The sequence below is a fragment of the Gossypium hirsutum genome, chromosome D04 (genome assembly GCF_007990345.1).
Source record: "Gossypium hirsutum isolate 1008001.06 chromosome D04, Gossypium_hirsutum_v2.1, whole genome shotgun sequence".
Taxonomy (NCBI): domain Eukaryota; kingdom Viridiplantae; phylum Streptophyta; class Magnoliopsida; order Malvales; family Malvaceae; genus Gossypium; species Gossypium hirsutum.
The window spans coordinates 45,988,887-46,006,733 of record NC_053440.1 but is presented as its reverse complement, the minus strand read 5'-3'; the positions used below and the strand labels follow the sequence as shown (position 1 = coordinate 46,006,733).

At 33.7% G+C, this 17,847-nt stretch overlaps 1 protein-coding gene across 1 annotated transcript; it reads right to left on the bottom strand.

Moving 5' to 3' along the window:
* Positions 1 to 14,529: 14,529 nt before the first annotated feature.
* LOC107899338 (protein PLASTID MOVEMENT IMPAIRED 1) lies at positions 14,530 to 17,635 on the bottom strand. Its single transcript, XM_016825019.2, has one exon. It carries the CDS (start codon positions 17,242 to 17,244, stop codon positions 14,695 to 14,697), a length of 2,550 nt encoding a protein of 849 aa, XP_016680508.1. The 5' UTR covers positions 17,245 to 17,635; the 3' UTR covers positions 14,530 to 14,694.
* Between the last annotated feature and the right edge of the window lie 212 nt (positions 17,636 to 17,847).

Here is a 17,847-nt window from a genome sequence, read left to right as displayed (position 1 = left end):
AAAAATTTGTGATAATTATAATTATTATTTAATTTACAATTATTAGTTAAAATTAATTATAATTTAATTTTGACATTACTATAAAAATGAATTTTTATTTAAAAAAAGTTGTGATAATTTTATTTATGAAAATTAGAGTTATTAATTGAAATAGAATTTTAAGCATTTTAGTTATCACTAATTAGTATTAGAGTTATATACCAATTAAAATTTATCTTTAGCTTTATAAATAACATTTAGTAGTTAGGTATATTCCGTCAAGTAGCATATAGTAAAAAAAAATGAAGATTATTAACAATAATAATTTAGAATTATATAAAAATGAATGTAGTTTTAAAGCAATTATTCTTTAAAAAGGTAATATCAAATAATATTCGAACAGCAATGGCATGAGAGAGATAAAATATTATTTTAATTGACAATGAGGTAATATAATATTAAGAATTTTTTATTTTTGTAAATTATTTTTACTATGCAAAGCACGCAGTAATAAATCTGTTGTTTATTTATCAATTTATTATTTATTTAGTGCAAGTGAAAATGTTTGTGGATTTGTAATTTCAAAAATTATTTTTTAATTGTTATTATTAAATGTGATTATTAATTTACTGTAAATAAATTTTATTTAATTTTTTATACAGTTCCAAATAGTTTTTAAGTATTAATTCATTTTTTCTTATTATTTAAAATTTTTATTTTATTTCCTCAAATGTTTTTTTTAAATTAATTGACCTTTAGTTTAAATATATATTTGAAATTATAAAAATATATTATTTAATGAAATTAAATTTAATTACCGTAAATATATATTTGAAATTGTAAAAATATATTATTTAATAAATTAAAATAATATAAAATCACATGCAAGCAACATTAAAAACTAAGAAAAATGATAAAAACTCTTTATTGATGAAAAAATCTTTTATTAATATTGCTACATTTGGAGATATATATTTGATATCAAGCTGTTGGCGCAATCAAAATATAAAAAAAAAATTATACTGAATATCGGTGCTTATGAAGCAGCACCATTCCAAATATGCTTTTTCCAAATTACTATTTTATTACGGGTAATCTATTAAAATAGTTATTTTTGTTTATCTCAGATTACATTTTAATTATTTATATTTGAAATGTTACGTTTTAATCGCTTACATTAATATGTTGTAATATTTTAGTCACTGAGTTGTTAATTGTCGTTAACGGTGAAACGGTTAGCTGACGTGGCACATTTTTTTTATGAAAGCTATTGTGGTACATTAAATCATCATTTCAAACAAAAATTTTAGGTTAAATCATGTTTGAAATGGTACGTTTTAGCATGCCACGTCAGCTTACCGTTACACCGTTAACGACAATTAATGACTCAGTAACTAAAATATTATAACATGTTAACGTAAGTGATAGAGGTGCTTATGGGTTTGGCGGCCCGGCCCGGCCCGGCCCGAAGGTCAGCCCAAAATTTGAGAGGGTTTGGGTAAAAAAATAGGCTCGAAATATGGACTCGGGTAAAAAATTTTTGGCCCGGGCCCGGCCCGAATCTAAATATATTTTTTTTATTTTTAAAATTTATTATTAGAATTAACTTTCCCAATTCCCCTCCCCATTTCCCCGACACACTTCCCTTCCCTTTTTTTTTTCTTCAGAGACAAATCCCTAAATTCCCTTCCCTTTTTTTCCCCCCAAATCGGAAACCCACCTCGGCCGACCCACCATTCCACCTCCGGTGACCGGTCCTCCACGACTCCACCTCCGCTCTAACGGTGCTTCCAATGAATCTAGCCTTCAACGTCTTCAAAGGTGAGTTATCTGTTAACGGTTTCTTAATTTTTTAACGTTTTCTCCCTTTTTTGCTTTTTGATGTTGGTTGTGATTTTGATTTTTGCTGTTAATGGTGTTCTGATTTTGATTTTGCTGTTAATGTTGTTAATGGTGTTCTGATTTTGATTTTGCTGTTAATGGTTGTGTTTTTTATTTTTGCTGTTAATGGTGTTCTGTTAATGTTGCCATATTTATGGCTTGAAGGTGTCCTGACACATAAATGGTATCAACACAAAATGAGGTTGAGAAAATGAGTTTAAGGCCATCGAAATTGTCAGTGTTTAAGCTATGACGATCCAATAACAATGAATGGAAAATCTCAAACGAATTGGAATATGATGTTTGCTTATTTAACTGTAAGTTTATTTATTTATGAACTGTGATCCTCTTTATGATAAAAAAAAAAGACACCTACTCAAGGGTATTTCATTGAAATTATTATTAGATTATTCTAGCCATTCTGAAATGAGTTGTCTAAAAACCCAATACAAACATGTTACTGTAATGATTGTTCAAAGCACATATATGTAGCAGAGAGTAGATAAAACTTGGTCTGGTGTAAAGATCTTGGCATATCTGATTATAGTTTGTTTTAATATTATATTCTGGCAGGTTGGTGCCAATACACATCATTCATGCATTAATACATGATGCCTTAAGTCTTGATTAAGCTCTTTGTGTGGAAAGAGCTATGGATTCCTAATTTCGCTTATTTTCTTGTTAACCTAGTCATTCAGTTGCCTTATAATTTGCTAAGGATGAATCATATTATAAATCAATTGTCAGAGTCTCATGGACCTTCCTTTTATGTCTTTGTTGTCACCTTCTTTTTCTTTTTTATTATTTCAGTTTTGAAAAGCTAATGAATTTTTATTGGTAATAATGCATTCTTACTACCACTGACTTGCAAGAGCTTTGTTTGCTTATATTTGGTAGCCTGAACTTTATGTCAGTGTAGACACAATCATAAGTAGTTGAAACCTGAAGCTCATTGCATCCCTCGCAGAAAAAAAATATTTATTTAAGCGGGGGCTAAAATTAGTTCATTTATTTTCATTTAACTAGTTCCCGCATCAACTGAATGATTAATTAAGAGAAAGCTAGGGAGTAATAAATTGCAGGTTATTACCAACTTACCGTTACATTTATGGTCTAAACATTTGTTTGAGATTTGTTTTCATTCATATTCCAATTCGTTATGGTCTAAACGAATTGGAAAATCTCAAACGAACCGTTACATTTGTTTTCATTAGTTTGATATAGCAGTTGTGTTTGCTTTGTTGCTTTATTTAATCTCTCTTTTTTTTTGTGTTTGCTTTGTTTTATTGCAGAAACAAGCTATTTAGTGAGGCAGAAAAAATAGCAAGCCCAGGCAGGTTGCTACTATCACTATCTCACACCCTTTCCTTCAAAACAGTTAACCTTAGCGACTTTTCATTTGAATTTTGTGTGTTCTTTTAGTATTACTTAAAGACATGTGACAAGTTTGATCTTGTATCACAAGGCTACTAGCATAGTTAAATAACTAGTTTATTATCTCGTGCAATATATGAATTCGGTATTATACTATTATGTATTATGTATTTATTTTTATATGAAAATGGTCGAATATCATTTTATCCCTCTATTATGCTTACAAGTTACAACTAAACTTTAATCTTTATATCCTTTTAACAAAATGATTAAATTTTAGTTTCTATACTTTATTTTTTAACATAAATTGGTGCTTATATTTTTATAATGTTATTAACTAAATAATTAATATTGTTAATTTTTTATTAAAACAATAATTTTAAATGTAATATACTGTTTTAATAATATATTGTTATAAAATTTATAATATACTATTTTAATATACTATTATAAATATACTTTTTAATATATTGTTTTAATATACTGTTATAATTATATTGTTTTAATATAATGTTTTAACTTTTAAATTTTAATATACTGTTATAAATATACATTTAATTTGTAACACATTAAATGTTGATGTCCTAATGTATTATAGTGTTACTTGTCAAACATTAAAAATATTTAAATTTAAATAATTACTTACCATTTTTAAGAAAATACTAGAAAACTATGTCTTTAATTGCCCAAGATGTTGTTTAAAATCTAATATTTTTATGATTAGATGTCGTAAATCGTAATTTACCCCCAAATGTAGTGTCATCTTGAAGGTGCATGACATTGATTAAATTTAAGATTATTTAATTTTAATACATGTATATATATAATTATATATTCAATAACCGAGTTATAAATAAGATTATTTTTGGATTGCAGGACTTGAGTTTTATGACTATGGCTAGTTCAAATACTCCTATACCTGTGGATGATGGGTTTAATGAGTATGAAAGTTCTCTCAAACGTCAAAAGTTTACCACTTCAAAGGTGTGGGATGAAATGACAAAGCTTGAATGCGAGAACAAAAATGAATTGAAGGCACAATGTAATCACTGTAAGACTATCTTCTCTGCTAAACCTTCTAGTGGAACCTCTCATTTAATACGTCATCTAAATAGTTGTTTGAAAAAAGTTAATAAGGACATCATTCAATACACCATAGCCACTCAACCATCACCCGAAGGTGTTCCATCTATAAAAAACTACAAGTTTGATGCTGATGAGTGTCGTAAAGCTATTTCTACTTTTCTTGTGTGTGGCAAGCATTCATTTAAGACAGTTGAAGAACCGGGCTTTAGGTACATGATGAGAATTGCTAGTCCTAATTTTAAGAATATAAGTAGACATACAGCTGTTAGGGATGTCCTAATGTATTATGCAAAAGAGAGAGATCGTGTTAAAGAAGAGTTGGCTAAAGCACCTGGTTTAATTTGTCTAACTTCCGATAATTGGAAGTCAGAGCATACTAATGATGAATATATTTGCATTGCTGCTCATTGGGTTGACAAAGATTGGAAGCTACAAAAGAGAATCATAAGGTTTAGAGCTTTATTTCTTCCGTATGATGGTTTGAACATAGCAGATGAACTTGTTTTATGTTTATCTCAATGGGGTATAGATAAGAAAATTTTTAGCATCACTTTGGATAATGCTTCTTATAATGATGTTATGGTTTCTTGTCTTAAAAATCGTTTTCGTGCAAACCGAGCTATTTTGTGTGATGGTGCTTTTTTTCAAGTTAGATGTTGTGCACATATATTGAATCTTATAGTTAAATCTGGTTTGGAACTTGCTGATGATGTTGTTGGTAAGATTCAAAATGGAATTAGGTACATAAGAAAGTCGGGAATTCGTAGGAAAAGATTTTATGATGTGGCCGACAAAAGTTTTCATTTGAATATGACCAAAAAGTTACGTCAAGATGTGTGTGTGTGATGGAATTCTACTTATTTGATGCTTGAATCTTCTCTTTACTATAAAGATGTGCTAGATTATTGGGGCCAACGGGATAAAGATTATCAAATGTTTGCACTTTCTAACGAGGAGTGGAGAAATGTTGCTATTCTTTGTAAATTTTTGAAAGTCTTTTATGATGTGACTTGTGTTTTTTCTGGTTCTAATTATCCAACGACTAATCTTTATTTTAGAGGAGTTTAGAAGGTTCACAAGGTCTTGCTTGATACAGTTAAAGGTCCTTATTCGTTTTTAACTCCAATGGTTAAGCAAATGCAAGAGAAATTTAATAAGTATTGGGCTGAGTATTCGTTGATATTGTCATGTGCTACAATTTTAGATCCTCGTTACAAGTTGAATTATGTGTAGTATTGCTTTAATACAATCTATGGTATTCATGCTTCAGATTTTGTTGAGACCATTCTTAGCAATCTTAGACTCTTGTTTGATGAGTATGTTAAGAAATCCAAATCCACGTCTTCCTCTTTGGCTGGGAGTTCTAATGTTTCGGATAAAAATTCTGTTGATTCTGGTTTGGATGAACACAATGATAGTAGTGCTGATTTTGGGGGATATTTTGATGAGATTGATGATTATAAACGGTATTTAAATGAATCTAGCACTAAGAGTGAGAAGTCACAGTTGGACATTTATTTGGAAGAATCGGAGCTTGAGTTGAATAGTCAAATAGATGTTTTAAATTATTGGAGCAAAAGTTCAGTTCGATACAATGAGCTTTCATTATTGGCTCATGATCTTTTGGTAATTCCAATATCGACTGTAGCTTCCGAATCGGCTTTTAGCATGGGTAAGAAAGTTATCACACCTTTGAGGAGTTCGCTTAAGCCAAAAACGGTTCAAGCCGTTGTTTGCTTGGATGATTGGATGCGAGCTAAGGGATTTTCAGCAGGTAATTATTATTCTCGTTTTATTGTTCGAATTTTATATTATTTTTTCATCAATTTGATTATCTAATTATTTGTTTTTATTTCATGTTAGAAATTGGTTGCAAAAAGGACGATGAGGACGATGATGATGATGTTTCTTCAGTAGCTTTTTAAGATACTTTCTTTCTAAATGTTTAAAATTTAATTTAGCTTACAATTTATAATTTGTTATGAAATTAAATATGTTGATGGATTAATGTATGAATATTATGGTTTGTTGCTTAATTTTCCAAAGTCATTTTGGAGGTATATGTACTTGTGGGGTTGAACTTATGTTTTCTTATCTCAAACATAGTTTGAAGCAAAATTAGAGATTGGGATTTTCAGTGCTTGATTTTGTTGTGATTATTATGATTAACAACAAACATATGGCTAAAACTTTGTACTAACATTTAAACAGTGGCATTCAAATTTTTTAGATTTATTCTGATTAGTTATCATATTCTTTCTTGATATGCTATGCTAGATTTGGACATTCATTTGATACATTCTAGTTGATCTCTTTTTCATCTAGTAACTTTGATCTTTGGATTAAAACTTTTAAAAAAGAAAAAAAGTTAGAGCTTTACCATTTTAAGTATAGAGTATAGAATAAGAAGTTAAGAACTGACTCCATATTTTAAAATTTATATAATAAGTATTTTTTTGCTACTTTTGTCTTACTTATTAAATTGAGTATGGAACTATGGATCAAAGATCAATGAGAGTAATAGTATGGATCAATTTTGATATTCTTATCCTTTAAAAGCATAAAAATGTAATGATATGATAAACTTTAAAATATTTAAGTTAAAAAGTTAAAAAGTTAAAAGGAATTAAATTCTTAGTTAATTGTTTGTAATTACTTGTATAATCATTTTTTATTTTTAAGATTTGATTGTTTGTAATTAAATTCAAATTAATTGTTTGTAATTAAATTCAAATAAGTAATCTTATTTTATCTTTTTGTTCATTATATACAAAAAAAATTACAATTTGATATTTGATATAAATTCAATAACAATTAATTTTAAAAACAATTAGTTTTAACTTTTAAGTCAAAAAAAAAAATGGGCCGGGCCCGGGCTTCATATATTTTTCACGGGCCGGGCCTGGGCAAAATATCAAGCCCATATTTCGGGTCGGCCCGGGCCCGGGCCTAGGAAACAGGCTGAAATTTTTTTATGGGCCCGGCCCGAACCCGGCCTGGCCCGGCCCATGAGCACCTCTAGTAAGTGACTAAAATGTAACATTTCAAGCATAAGTGACTAAAATGTAACCTGAGATAAATAAAAGTGACTATTTTAGTAGTTTACCCTTTATTATATTAGCATCCCTAATGTGATGTGCCCTTTCCTCATATTTCACCATCCCATCCCATAAATCATTCAATGTACCCTTTCCTCATATTTCACCATCCCATCCTATAAATCATTCAATGTTTTTGTATGCAAAAAATATTTGGTGTACAAAAAAGAAACCTTTAATCATGTAGCACCTCATACTCGACTCAATCATCGGGTTCGAGTTATGAAATGTCACGTTCATTATTGGGGTAATTACGACCTCAACTGCAATTTAATTCAATAATGTATACATAATATCAAGCTCAATACATCATTAACACATGACATATAATCAAATGAGGACTAAAATGTAAATTTTCAAAACTATCAAATTGATGCTGCGACGTCATGGATGTCATATCACGACCTTATCAAAACAATGAGTGTCATTACGGCTTCAGAAGCTAGAGGTAACGATGCCACTCTCTATCGATTCAAGTCGCAATGTTACCACCTATTTGTGCATTAACCATTTGGTACAAGTTCAATACTTCCGACCTGATATCACATTTGCATATAAAAGGTTCATTCCAAATTTCAACAATCATTACATCATTTACAATACCAAAATAAAACAGAGACTATATAAGTATTGTTGAGTTGAATATTGTTGATTGAATGCTGAATCACGTCTCAAACTTGATGATTTACTAAAGTCATCACCCTAATTCATTACTTTTTTAACTTTTAAGATAATAGCTACATGTCATCTGAAGTTTCTAGAATTAAGTAAAAAAATGTAAATAAAGTGAATAAATATAAGAAAAGAAATATAAGTTAATAAACAAAAACAATGGGTTTGGTCTAAAAGTCTATTGGTTTCTAATTGGAGACCTAGTCTTTGTTTTTTTATACAATGTCTAAAATTACTCATAATTCTTCCTCAACTTTTAAATTAGAGGATAATGAATTTTAATGCACTCGAACCCACGTCTTCTTGCACTAGCAACAATGTCGATACCAATTGAGCTATGACTCAATCAACACAAATTTATAATATTTAAATATAAATATGAAAAATAAATTGAGGCCTTGTGTAATTTTGTCCCTCAACATAATATATTATATTTATATTAAGTATTTAGCTAAATTGGTAACTAAAGTTAATTTGGAATAAGTTCAATTTTGAATTTATTAAAATGCCCTTATTTTTAAAATATAATAAATATTAATATTGTTAGAATTAAGTGACACAAATCCTTATTTAAATTAAATACTGTGGTAAAATAAAATAAAAGTAAAATCCTTATAGAATTATACTTCTTTTATTTTATTTTAGAATAAGGTTTTTTAAACCTTATTAAACTCCATCTATTTGATATTATTATTAGAATAAGGAGTTTCACTCCTATTAGAATAAGGTTTACAAGCCTATAAATAGGCATAGTCTACTCCTCTTGTAAATAATTCGAATTCGACATAGTGAATTTTCTTCTCCTCTGCCCGTGGTTTTTTCCCGAAAGGGTTTCCACGTAAAATCTGTGTGTTCTTTATCTTTCTATTTCTATTTCTATTTTTCTTTGCGATATATTGCCATTACCGACATTATATTTTTCTCAAATTGGTATTCGAGCTTCCGGGTTGTTCATCTCAATCACAGTAATGACGTATTTGAAATACGAAATTCCGCTGTTGGATCGCAACACCAGATTTGCGTTGTGGCAGATAAAGATGCAAGTAGTTCTTGCACAGATGGACTTAGAGAAAGCCCTACTAGGGGTAGATAAGATGCCTTCAACATTGACGGAAGAAGAGAAGAAGCGCAAGGATCGAAAGGCGTTAACACAGTTACATATGCATTTGTCTAACGAAATTTTACAGGATGTGATGAAGGAAAAGACTGCCGTTGGATTATGGAAGAGATTGGAACAGATATGTATGTCGAAAACTCTAACTACTAAGCTACATATGAAGCAGAGTCTTTATGCTCATCATTTGGAGGAAGGTGCATCTGTGCACGAACACTTAACAGTGTTCAAAGAAATTCTCTCAAACTTGGAGGCCATGGAGGTTCAGTATGATAAGGAAGATCTAGGGTTGATTCTACTTTGTTCGTTGCCCCCGTCTTATTCAACCTTTAGAGATACGATTTTATATAGCCGCGAGTCTCTTACAGTTGATGAGGTTTATGATTCTTTAACCTCGTATGATAAGATGAAGCATCTTGTGGTTAAAACTGACTCTCAGGGAGAGGGTCTTATTGTTTGTGGGAGACAAGATTGGAATGCTGATGATGATCGTGGAAGGACACAAGAACGGAATCCTCGCAGTAAATCTAAGGGTAGATCGAAGTCTTCAAATAGAGGTAAAACTTGTAACTTTTACAAGAAGAAAGGGCACATTAAATCTGAGTGCTATAAGCTACAGAACAAGATTAAGAGGAAGGCTGCAAATCAAAATGGAAAACAACTAGAAAATTATGGTAAAGCTGATGTTGTAGAAGATTACAGTGATGGTGAACTTCTAGTCGCTTCTGTCAACAATTCCAAAGCGAGCGAGGAATGAATCCTTGATTCGGGTTGCACCTTTCACATGAGTCCCAATCGGGATTGGTTTACAACTTACGAAACAGTGTCTGAAGGTATTGTGTTGATGGGAAATAATGCTTCATGTAGAATTGCAGGTGTTGGAACAATTAGAGTTAAGATGTTTGATGGAGTTGTCAGAACACTCAGTGAAGTATGACATGTTCCAGAATTAAAGAGAAATTTAATTTCATTGAGTACTCTTGATTTAAAAGGGTACAAATACACAGCTGAAAGTGGGGTTTTAAAGATTTCCAAAGGTTCCCTCATTGTGATGAAAGGGTAGAGAAAGACTACCAAGTTATATGTTTTGCAAGGTTCTACTGTTACTGGTGATGTAGCTGTGTCATCCTCTTCCTTGTCAGATGATGATATTACTAAACTTTGACATATACGCCTAGGGCATATGAGTGAGAATGGCATGGCAGAATTGAGAAAAAGAAGACTTCTTGATGGGCAAGGAATTTGCAAACTAAAGTTCTGTGAGCACTGCATTTTTGGGAAGCAAAAGAGAGTTCGATTCACCAGAGGAATCCATAACATGAAGGGAACATTGGAGTATATTCATTCTGATCTGTGAGGGCCATCCAGAGTGCCTTCGAGAGGTGAAGCTAATTATATGCTAACTTTTATTGATGATTTTTCCAGAAAAGTGTGGGCGTTCTTCTTGAAGCAGAAAAGCAACGTATTTTTTGCATTTAAGTCTTGGAAAACCATGATTGAAAAACAGACGGGAAAGCAAATAAAATACCTCCGCACAGACAATGGCTTAGAGTTCTGTTTTGATAAATTTAATAAATTGTACAAGTCAGAAGGGATCATGAGGCACTTGACAGTTCGTCGTACTCCACAGCAAAACGGCATTGCAGAACGAATGAACAGAACGATCATGGTGAAGGTTCGATGTATGTTGTCAAATGCCAACTTATCAAAGTCATTTTGGGCAGAAGCAGCCTTTACTGCATGTTTATTTATCAATAGATCTCCATCCGTTGCCATTGAGAAAGAGACTCCACAAGAGGTATGGTCTGGTAATCCTGCTGACTATTCTGATATAAGGATCTTTAGTTGTCCTGCGTATGCTCATGTTGATAATGGAAAATTGGAACCGAGATCCATTAAATGTGTTTTTCTTGGTTATAAAGCTGGTGTAAAAGGGTATAAGTTATGGTTTCCTGAAAATAGAAAAGTTGTGATTAACAGAGATGTTGTTTTTGATGAAACTGCTATGCTACCTAACTTATCTCTTAAAGACTCTTCCAATAAAGAAAATCAAAAGCAAGTGGAGCATCAGATTAATCTAGAATCTACAACAGAGTCGACTACTAAAGCCAGTACGAAAATTCAAAATAGAGTTGCTTCTTCACCACAATATTCTATCGCCAAAAACAGAACTAGAAGAGAAATTAAACCTCCAAAGAAGTATGCCAAGGCTGATCTAGTTGCTTATGCTTTAAATGTTGCTGAAGATATAGATGCAAACCAAGAGCCATCTAATTATTCTGAGGCGGTTAGTTGTGAAGATTCAGAAAAGTGGATATTTGCTATGCAAGAGGAGATGGAATCACTCCACAAAAACAAAACATGGGATCTTGTGAAACTTCCCAAAGGTAAAAAGGTTGTTCGTTATAAATGGGTGTTTAAGAAGAAAGAGGGGACTCCAAGAGTTAAAGAACCCAGATATAAAGCAAGGCTTGTTGCAAAGGGTTACGGTCAAATTCCAAGAGTGGATTTCACAGATGTGTTCTCTCCAGTTGTGAAGCATAGTTCGATTCGAGCTTTACTTGGTATTGTGGCCATGCATGATTTGGAGCTTGAGCAGTTAGATGTAAAAACTGCATTTTTGCATGGAGAACTTGAGGAGGATATTTACATGCAACAACCAGAGGGTTTTACAGTCTCAGAAAAAGAGGACTATGTTTGCTTGCTGAAAAAGTCTCTTTACGGTTTGAAACAGTCACCAAGACAGTGGTATAAGAGGTTTGATTCTTTTATGACTTCTCATAATTTTAAAAGAAGTAGCTTTGACAGTTGTGTTTACTTTAAGAAAAACAATGATGGTTCTTTTGTGTATCTACTCCTTTATGTTGATGATATGTTGATAGCAGCAAAAGATAAAGGAGAGATAAGAAAGGTCAAAGCCCAACTAAGTGAAGAATTTGAGATGAAAGACTTGGGACCAGCAAAGAAGATACTTGGTATGGAGATTCTCAGGGATAGAAAAGCAAGTAAATTGTACCTAAGTCAGAAAGGGTACATTGAGAAAGTTCTTTCCAGATTCAATATGCAGAATGCTAAGCCTGTTAGTACTCCTTTAGCAGCCCATTTCAGACTATCATCGGCTTTGTCTCCACAATCAGATGATGAGATTGAGTACATGTCACATGTTCCATACTCTAGTGCAGTAGGATCTCTCATGTATGCCATGGTTTGTTCACGTCCAGATTTATCATATGCAGTTAGTGCAGTTCGCAGATACATGGCGAATCCCGGTAAAGAACATTGGAAAGCAGTTCAGTGGGTTTTAAGATACTTATGAGGTACTACCGATATTTGCTTACAGTTTGGAAGAACTAGAGATGGAGTCATTGGGTATGTTGATGTTGATTTTGCTGGAGACCTCGATAGAAGAAGATCTCTCACAGGTTATGTCTTTACAATCGGAGGTTGTGCAATCAGTTGGAAAGCCACTTTGCAAACTACAGTCGCTTTGTCTACCGCTGAAGCTGAGTACATGGCGATTACTGAGGCTTGTAAAGAAACTACTTGGTTGAACGGACTCTTTAATGAACTCAATGAAGACCTTCAAATCAATACAGTATTTTGTGACAGTCAGAGTGCCATCTTCCTTACAAAAGATCAAATGTTTCATGAGAGAACAAAACACATTGATGTTCGGTATCATTTTGTTCGTGATATTATTGCTCGTGGTGATATTGTTGTGAGAAAAATTAGTACTCATGAAAATCCTACAGATATGATGACTAAGTCACTTCCTATAACCAAGTTTGAGCACTGCTTAGACTTGGTTGGTGTTCATTGTTGAAAATAAACCCTTAAGGGGTTTTATAGAAGAGGTGGAGAAACTTGTTCGTTGAGAGTTCGCGATGAAGAACTTGTTCATTAAGAATTCGTGTCAAGGTGGAGATTGTTAGAATTAAGTGACACAAATCCTTATTTAAATTAAATACTGTGGTAAAATAAAATAAAAGTAAAGTCCTTATGGAATTATACTTTTTTTATTTTATTTTAGAATAAGGTTTTTTAAACCTTATTAAACTCCATCTATTTGATATTATTATTAGAATAAGGAGTTTCACTCCTATTAGAATAAGGTTTACAAGCCTATAAATAGGCATAGTCTACTCCTCTTGTAAATAATTCGAATTCGATATAGTGAATTTTCTTCTCCTCTGCCCGTGGTTTTTTCCCGAAAGGGTTTCCACGTAAAATCAGTGTGTTCTTTATTTTTCTATTTCTATTTTTCTTTGCGATATATTGTCATTACCGACATTATATTTTTCTCAAATATAATAGTATTTTTATCTTTTCGTATTTTAGTAAAATAATACTATTATAAAATTTGAACTTGGGACAAACCATTTAATTTGATTTTAATATAAAATTTTTATAAATATTATTGAAAAATATGAAATTGACCTTTGAGTGCTGAGGGAAGTACTCATTTCCCTAGCACTGTTAAGTGATAATTTTTATATTTGAGTCTTGACAATTTATTGAACGATTTGAATGGGTCGTGCTGATCATTTGGAGGATGGTGTTAGCCCAACAATGAAAGTCATATTAATTGAGAAACTCACATGGAAGATTAAATCGAATTAAAACACCCGAGACAATCCTTTGCAACATGAACATTTGGATTGGATTGAAACTCTATGAGATTAACTGCCAAGAGTCCACCTTTGGTTTATTCTCTATTATTATATTGTAAACATGTTATTGTATTGCTGTTTTAACGGGATTGTGATAGACCTATTTGTTAGCATGTATTAAATATAAATCTATGTAAGGGAGAGATTTGTTGTAATTATTGAAGAGAGTGAATATTTTTCACAAACATAAACAATTCCGGTGTATTCTATTTATTTTCTGTTTTCATATTTGGTGTATGAGAAATGCTCACTTTCCTATCACTCTTTCCAATCACTTAACTTTAGATTGCAGTAATGGTCTATTAATTTCAAATATACCTTTTTACATACTTTTTCCTTTACCCACAACTTGATGTGCCATAATGCTAAGCTGTTGCCATGGATGACATTCAAATTGAACCACATCAGGGGGAATGCGAGCCACCTCCAACAGATCTCTAAGCTTATTGGAAGAGAAATTGCTGACTCCAATAGCTCTAGCCTTGCCGGAGTCATAGAGTGCCTCCATTGCTCTCCATGTACTGCCTATGTTGGAGGCTTGAAATTGTTGATGATTATTATTAAATTTGAATACAAGTAAATGGAAACTCTTCATCTAATAATTGAATATAATTATTGCATTTCACAAGTTATCAACTTGTTTAACAAAAATAGGAACCAGAAAAATGTATTTTACTCTTGTGAATTATATATCTACAAATTAAGTTTACTTACAAGTGCATCAATCACAATTAAGAAAAAAGCTTTATTAAACTTCAAATTTTGAATAAAAGGTAATGCTGCTGCAATCTCCAAGTTCCAGTGCTTTGTTCCGGGTACTTTACTTCGCAAACTTGACATCCGGGTTTCTCATTGTTTTGAGCCACATGTCGGCCATTACTCTCGAGGAAAGGCTCCACAACATATCTTGTCCCTTTGACACTATTTGTTTACCTTTTCTTCCAGACTTGCCCAATCCGTATGCTACCAGCCACTGCATCGCAGTTAGCCTGTGCCTTTCGCTATCCCATATGTTCCTTTTTCCAGGTGTTCCTACCTTCAAGCCTCCAACATGCAAACTCATCACTTTGAACCTCTTTTCTTCGTCATTCTTCTTTGGTTCGATGTCACCACTTGACGCATGAACGAGTGTAAATACAGGGCCTCCAACTGCCTCGTATCGCCTTAAGGGGTCACGTAGTTGGACGACCAATGCTAGCGTCAGTGTTTCCGGGTCGCCTAGCTGATCTTCGGAAGAAGTCAAGCCGTAGTCCTTAGTCCAATTCTCAAGTGGAATAGCAGAATCAAGTGGTTGATCTTGAGTTATTGCCTTTCCACTGAGAGCTGAAACATCGAAAGGTGGTTCTTCTTCTGCCATTTCTGCTTGTACTTTCAAGGCTTCAACTGCCATTCCCTCAATCTTTTGCAGCGAAAACGCTAGAATTTCCTCAGCCGTCAATGGGTTTTCGCTCACATTCCAAATCCCAGTCGCGATCCTCTCTTTCCTGCCGGTGTTCATCGCAGTCGCCATGACTTTTACAGCTGCAATGGTGCGAGCTGCACTCGAGTTAGCACCTTCCTTGTTTCTCCCTTGGATAATAGAAGAAGCAATTCCTTCAAAAGCTATCTGCTCTGCAGTTTTACCCATTATTTCATCCAGGGGCATCGAAGATGAAATCTGGGAGCTGAGTTTCTCAACTCCAACGGCTGCCATCTTCTGAAATAGTTCAAAACCATTCAATGATTTATCCGATGGGATAACCATTGGTTTCGACACCTGCATAGCTAATTTTGGCATGTCTTTTCTAGCAACCAAGGAATCCAATGGATTCACAGCAGCTAAGTAGCCTCCATCTCTTGTTTGAACCACACAGCCTAGCCCCTTTCCTAGATCAGGGAGATATACTTTAGAATCAGAATCACCAGCGATATCATCCTCAGCTTTGTCGAGTTGAAAATGTGGAATATCTTTAAATTCATTGCTTCCTTCATCCTCTAACATCTGGAGAAATTCCCTTGTTACAGTTTCTTCATCAGCATCCAGCCTTTGTGACTCTGTTTCTTCATCAGCTTTGACAATCTTTTCATCCCCCATCATAGATTCAAGAGCTTTAATCTGCCGGGCAATGGAATCAAGCTCAGTTAACCTTGTCTTATGTAACTGATCATTCACCATCTCCTTGACAACCTCACTTGAAACTGATTTATTGTCTTCGGGTTCTTCTTCCTCGGCTTCCTTGAGTTCTTTCTCTTGAATTTCGACCCCCTTGTCTTCAACATCAAACTCTGGGAGGTCAATCTCTTCCATCTTTTCCGGTTCTTCTGATTTCTGAACGGAGACAGAGGATGAAGGAACCGTCGCCGGTTCATCGAGGTTCAAATCATCTAGTCCTTGAAGATCAGGTGCCACCCCTGCTTGTGAAGGAGTCCAAGCTTCTGATCGGCTCATCATCCTCGGACTAGGAACACTAAAAGATGTTTTCGATTGCTTACGAGCAAAAGATGCTGAAAAATTCTTGGATTTGGTGCTTTGCAATCCTCCCGAGGCTTGATTGTAAATACCAATTCCTCCATCTTTTTCCATGATCTGAAATCCCAATTTCACAATGAGTTCTCCCCCTTTCGCCTTCCCTAATAGATTGAAAGTTTTGTCCCATTGCCGAACCCGAGTTCCTTCGTAGCTCTTCTCCACAGACTCCTGAATAAGGAGACTCAAATCCACAGTGTTTCTCCCAAAATCAAGCTCTTCAGCATCAACAGCAACCAGATAGATCCAAAACGGACGAGGCTCAAATTTCGTAGGCTTTCCATTGCCAGAACTGCAATATACATGGCACCTAACAAAAAGAGTCTCTTCAAAATCCGCAGCTCCTTGTGATACCCGTGACGGCATGGTGTTAACAGCTCCATCTTTGGTTTCTTTCTTCCGAACACAAACGGAAAGTCGCAGGCCATTCATGGAAGCAGGAAGGCCTTGCGCAGTCACAACTTCAACAGATAACAAGCAACTCAGCTTTTGCATCCCGATATGCGTAAGCGCTCGAATCGGCTTCCAATTCCATATCCCTTTCTTTTCAGTTGATACAGCTTTCGCTTCTAACTGATTTGGTCTCGTGGCCTGAACCTGGTTATCATTCTGGTCGTCAGCTTTTGGTCTGGAACGCCAAGGTGACAAAGACAAACGCCGAGCTCGGGGCCTAGCACTGTGCTTATTATCTTCAAATTTAACTTCGGGGACCTCATCAGTAGGTGGAAGAGAAGAACGAGGAAGAGCAAGGGAAGCAGTTCTTCGAGTAGTAGAGATGTGGGATTGATACAGGGATTGACTAAGTGCTTCCAGTTCATCCAAAAGCTGAGTATTGGAGTTTCTCCGACCCGTTGCAGTTGCCATGTCGAGTTATGAAAAGAAGAATTGGTGATGTTGGAATGTGTTGCAGAGAAATGGAAAAAAGAAGATGAAATGAGAAGATAAGGAAAAGACATGGTATGAAACGTTATTGTGTGGTGGAGAAAATGAAGGATGATGAAAAGTATGTGTGGTGGAGAAAGTGCAGTGAAAGGGGATGAGAAGTGGCTGTTTCTGGTCCTTTCAATAGAATTTACCAGTCACTGCCACCAAAGGGAGATGATAAACATGTGAAGGATAAGAGGAAAACGTTGGCTTTCTCTCCCTCTCCAACTCTGTGTTTTGAGAGTGATGGGGATGCAGGAGAAGCAAATATGGTCCCCATATAATTTAATGTTGGTTCTACAGAAGCGGGGGATGGATCATTTCAGAAATTTCTTCAGTTTCTAGTCCCCAATTTTGTTGAGTTTTATATTTCATTTTGACCTGAGACAGCATTTATTTGTCAGATGGGCCTATGCTTATTTTACTTTTTACACCCAAATTTTAATCTTTAATATAATAATATAAAATATAAAAATATATATCATCTTTCACTTTTTTAATTTCATTTATAAATTTAAATTTAAATTATATTGATTGTTAATG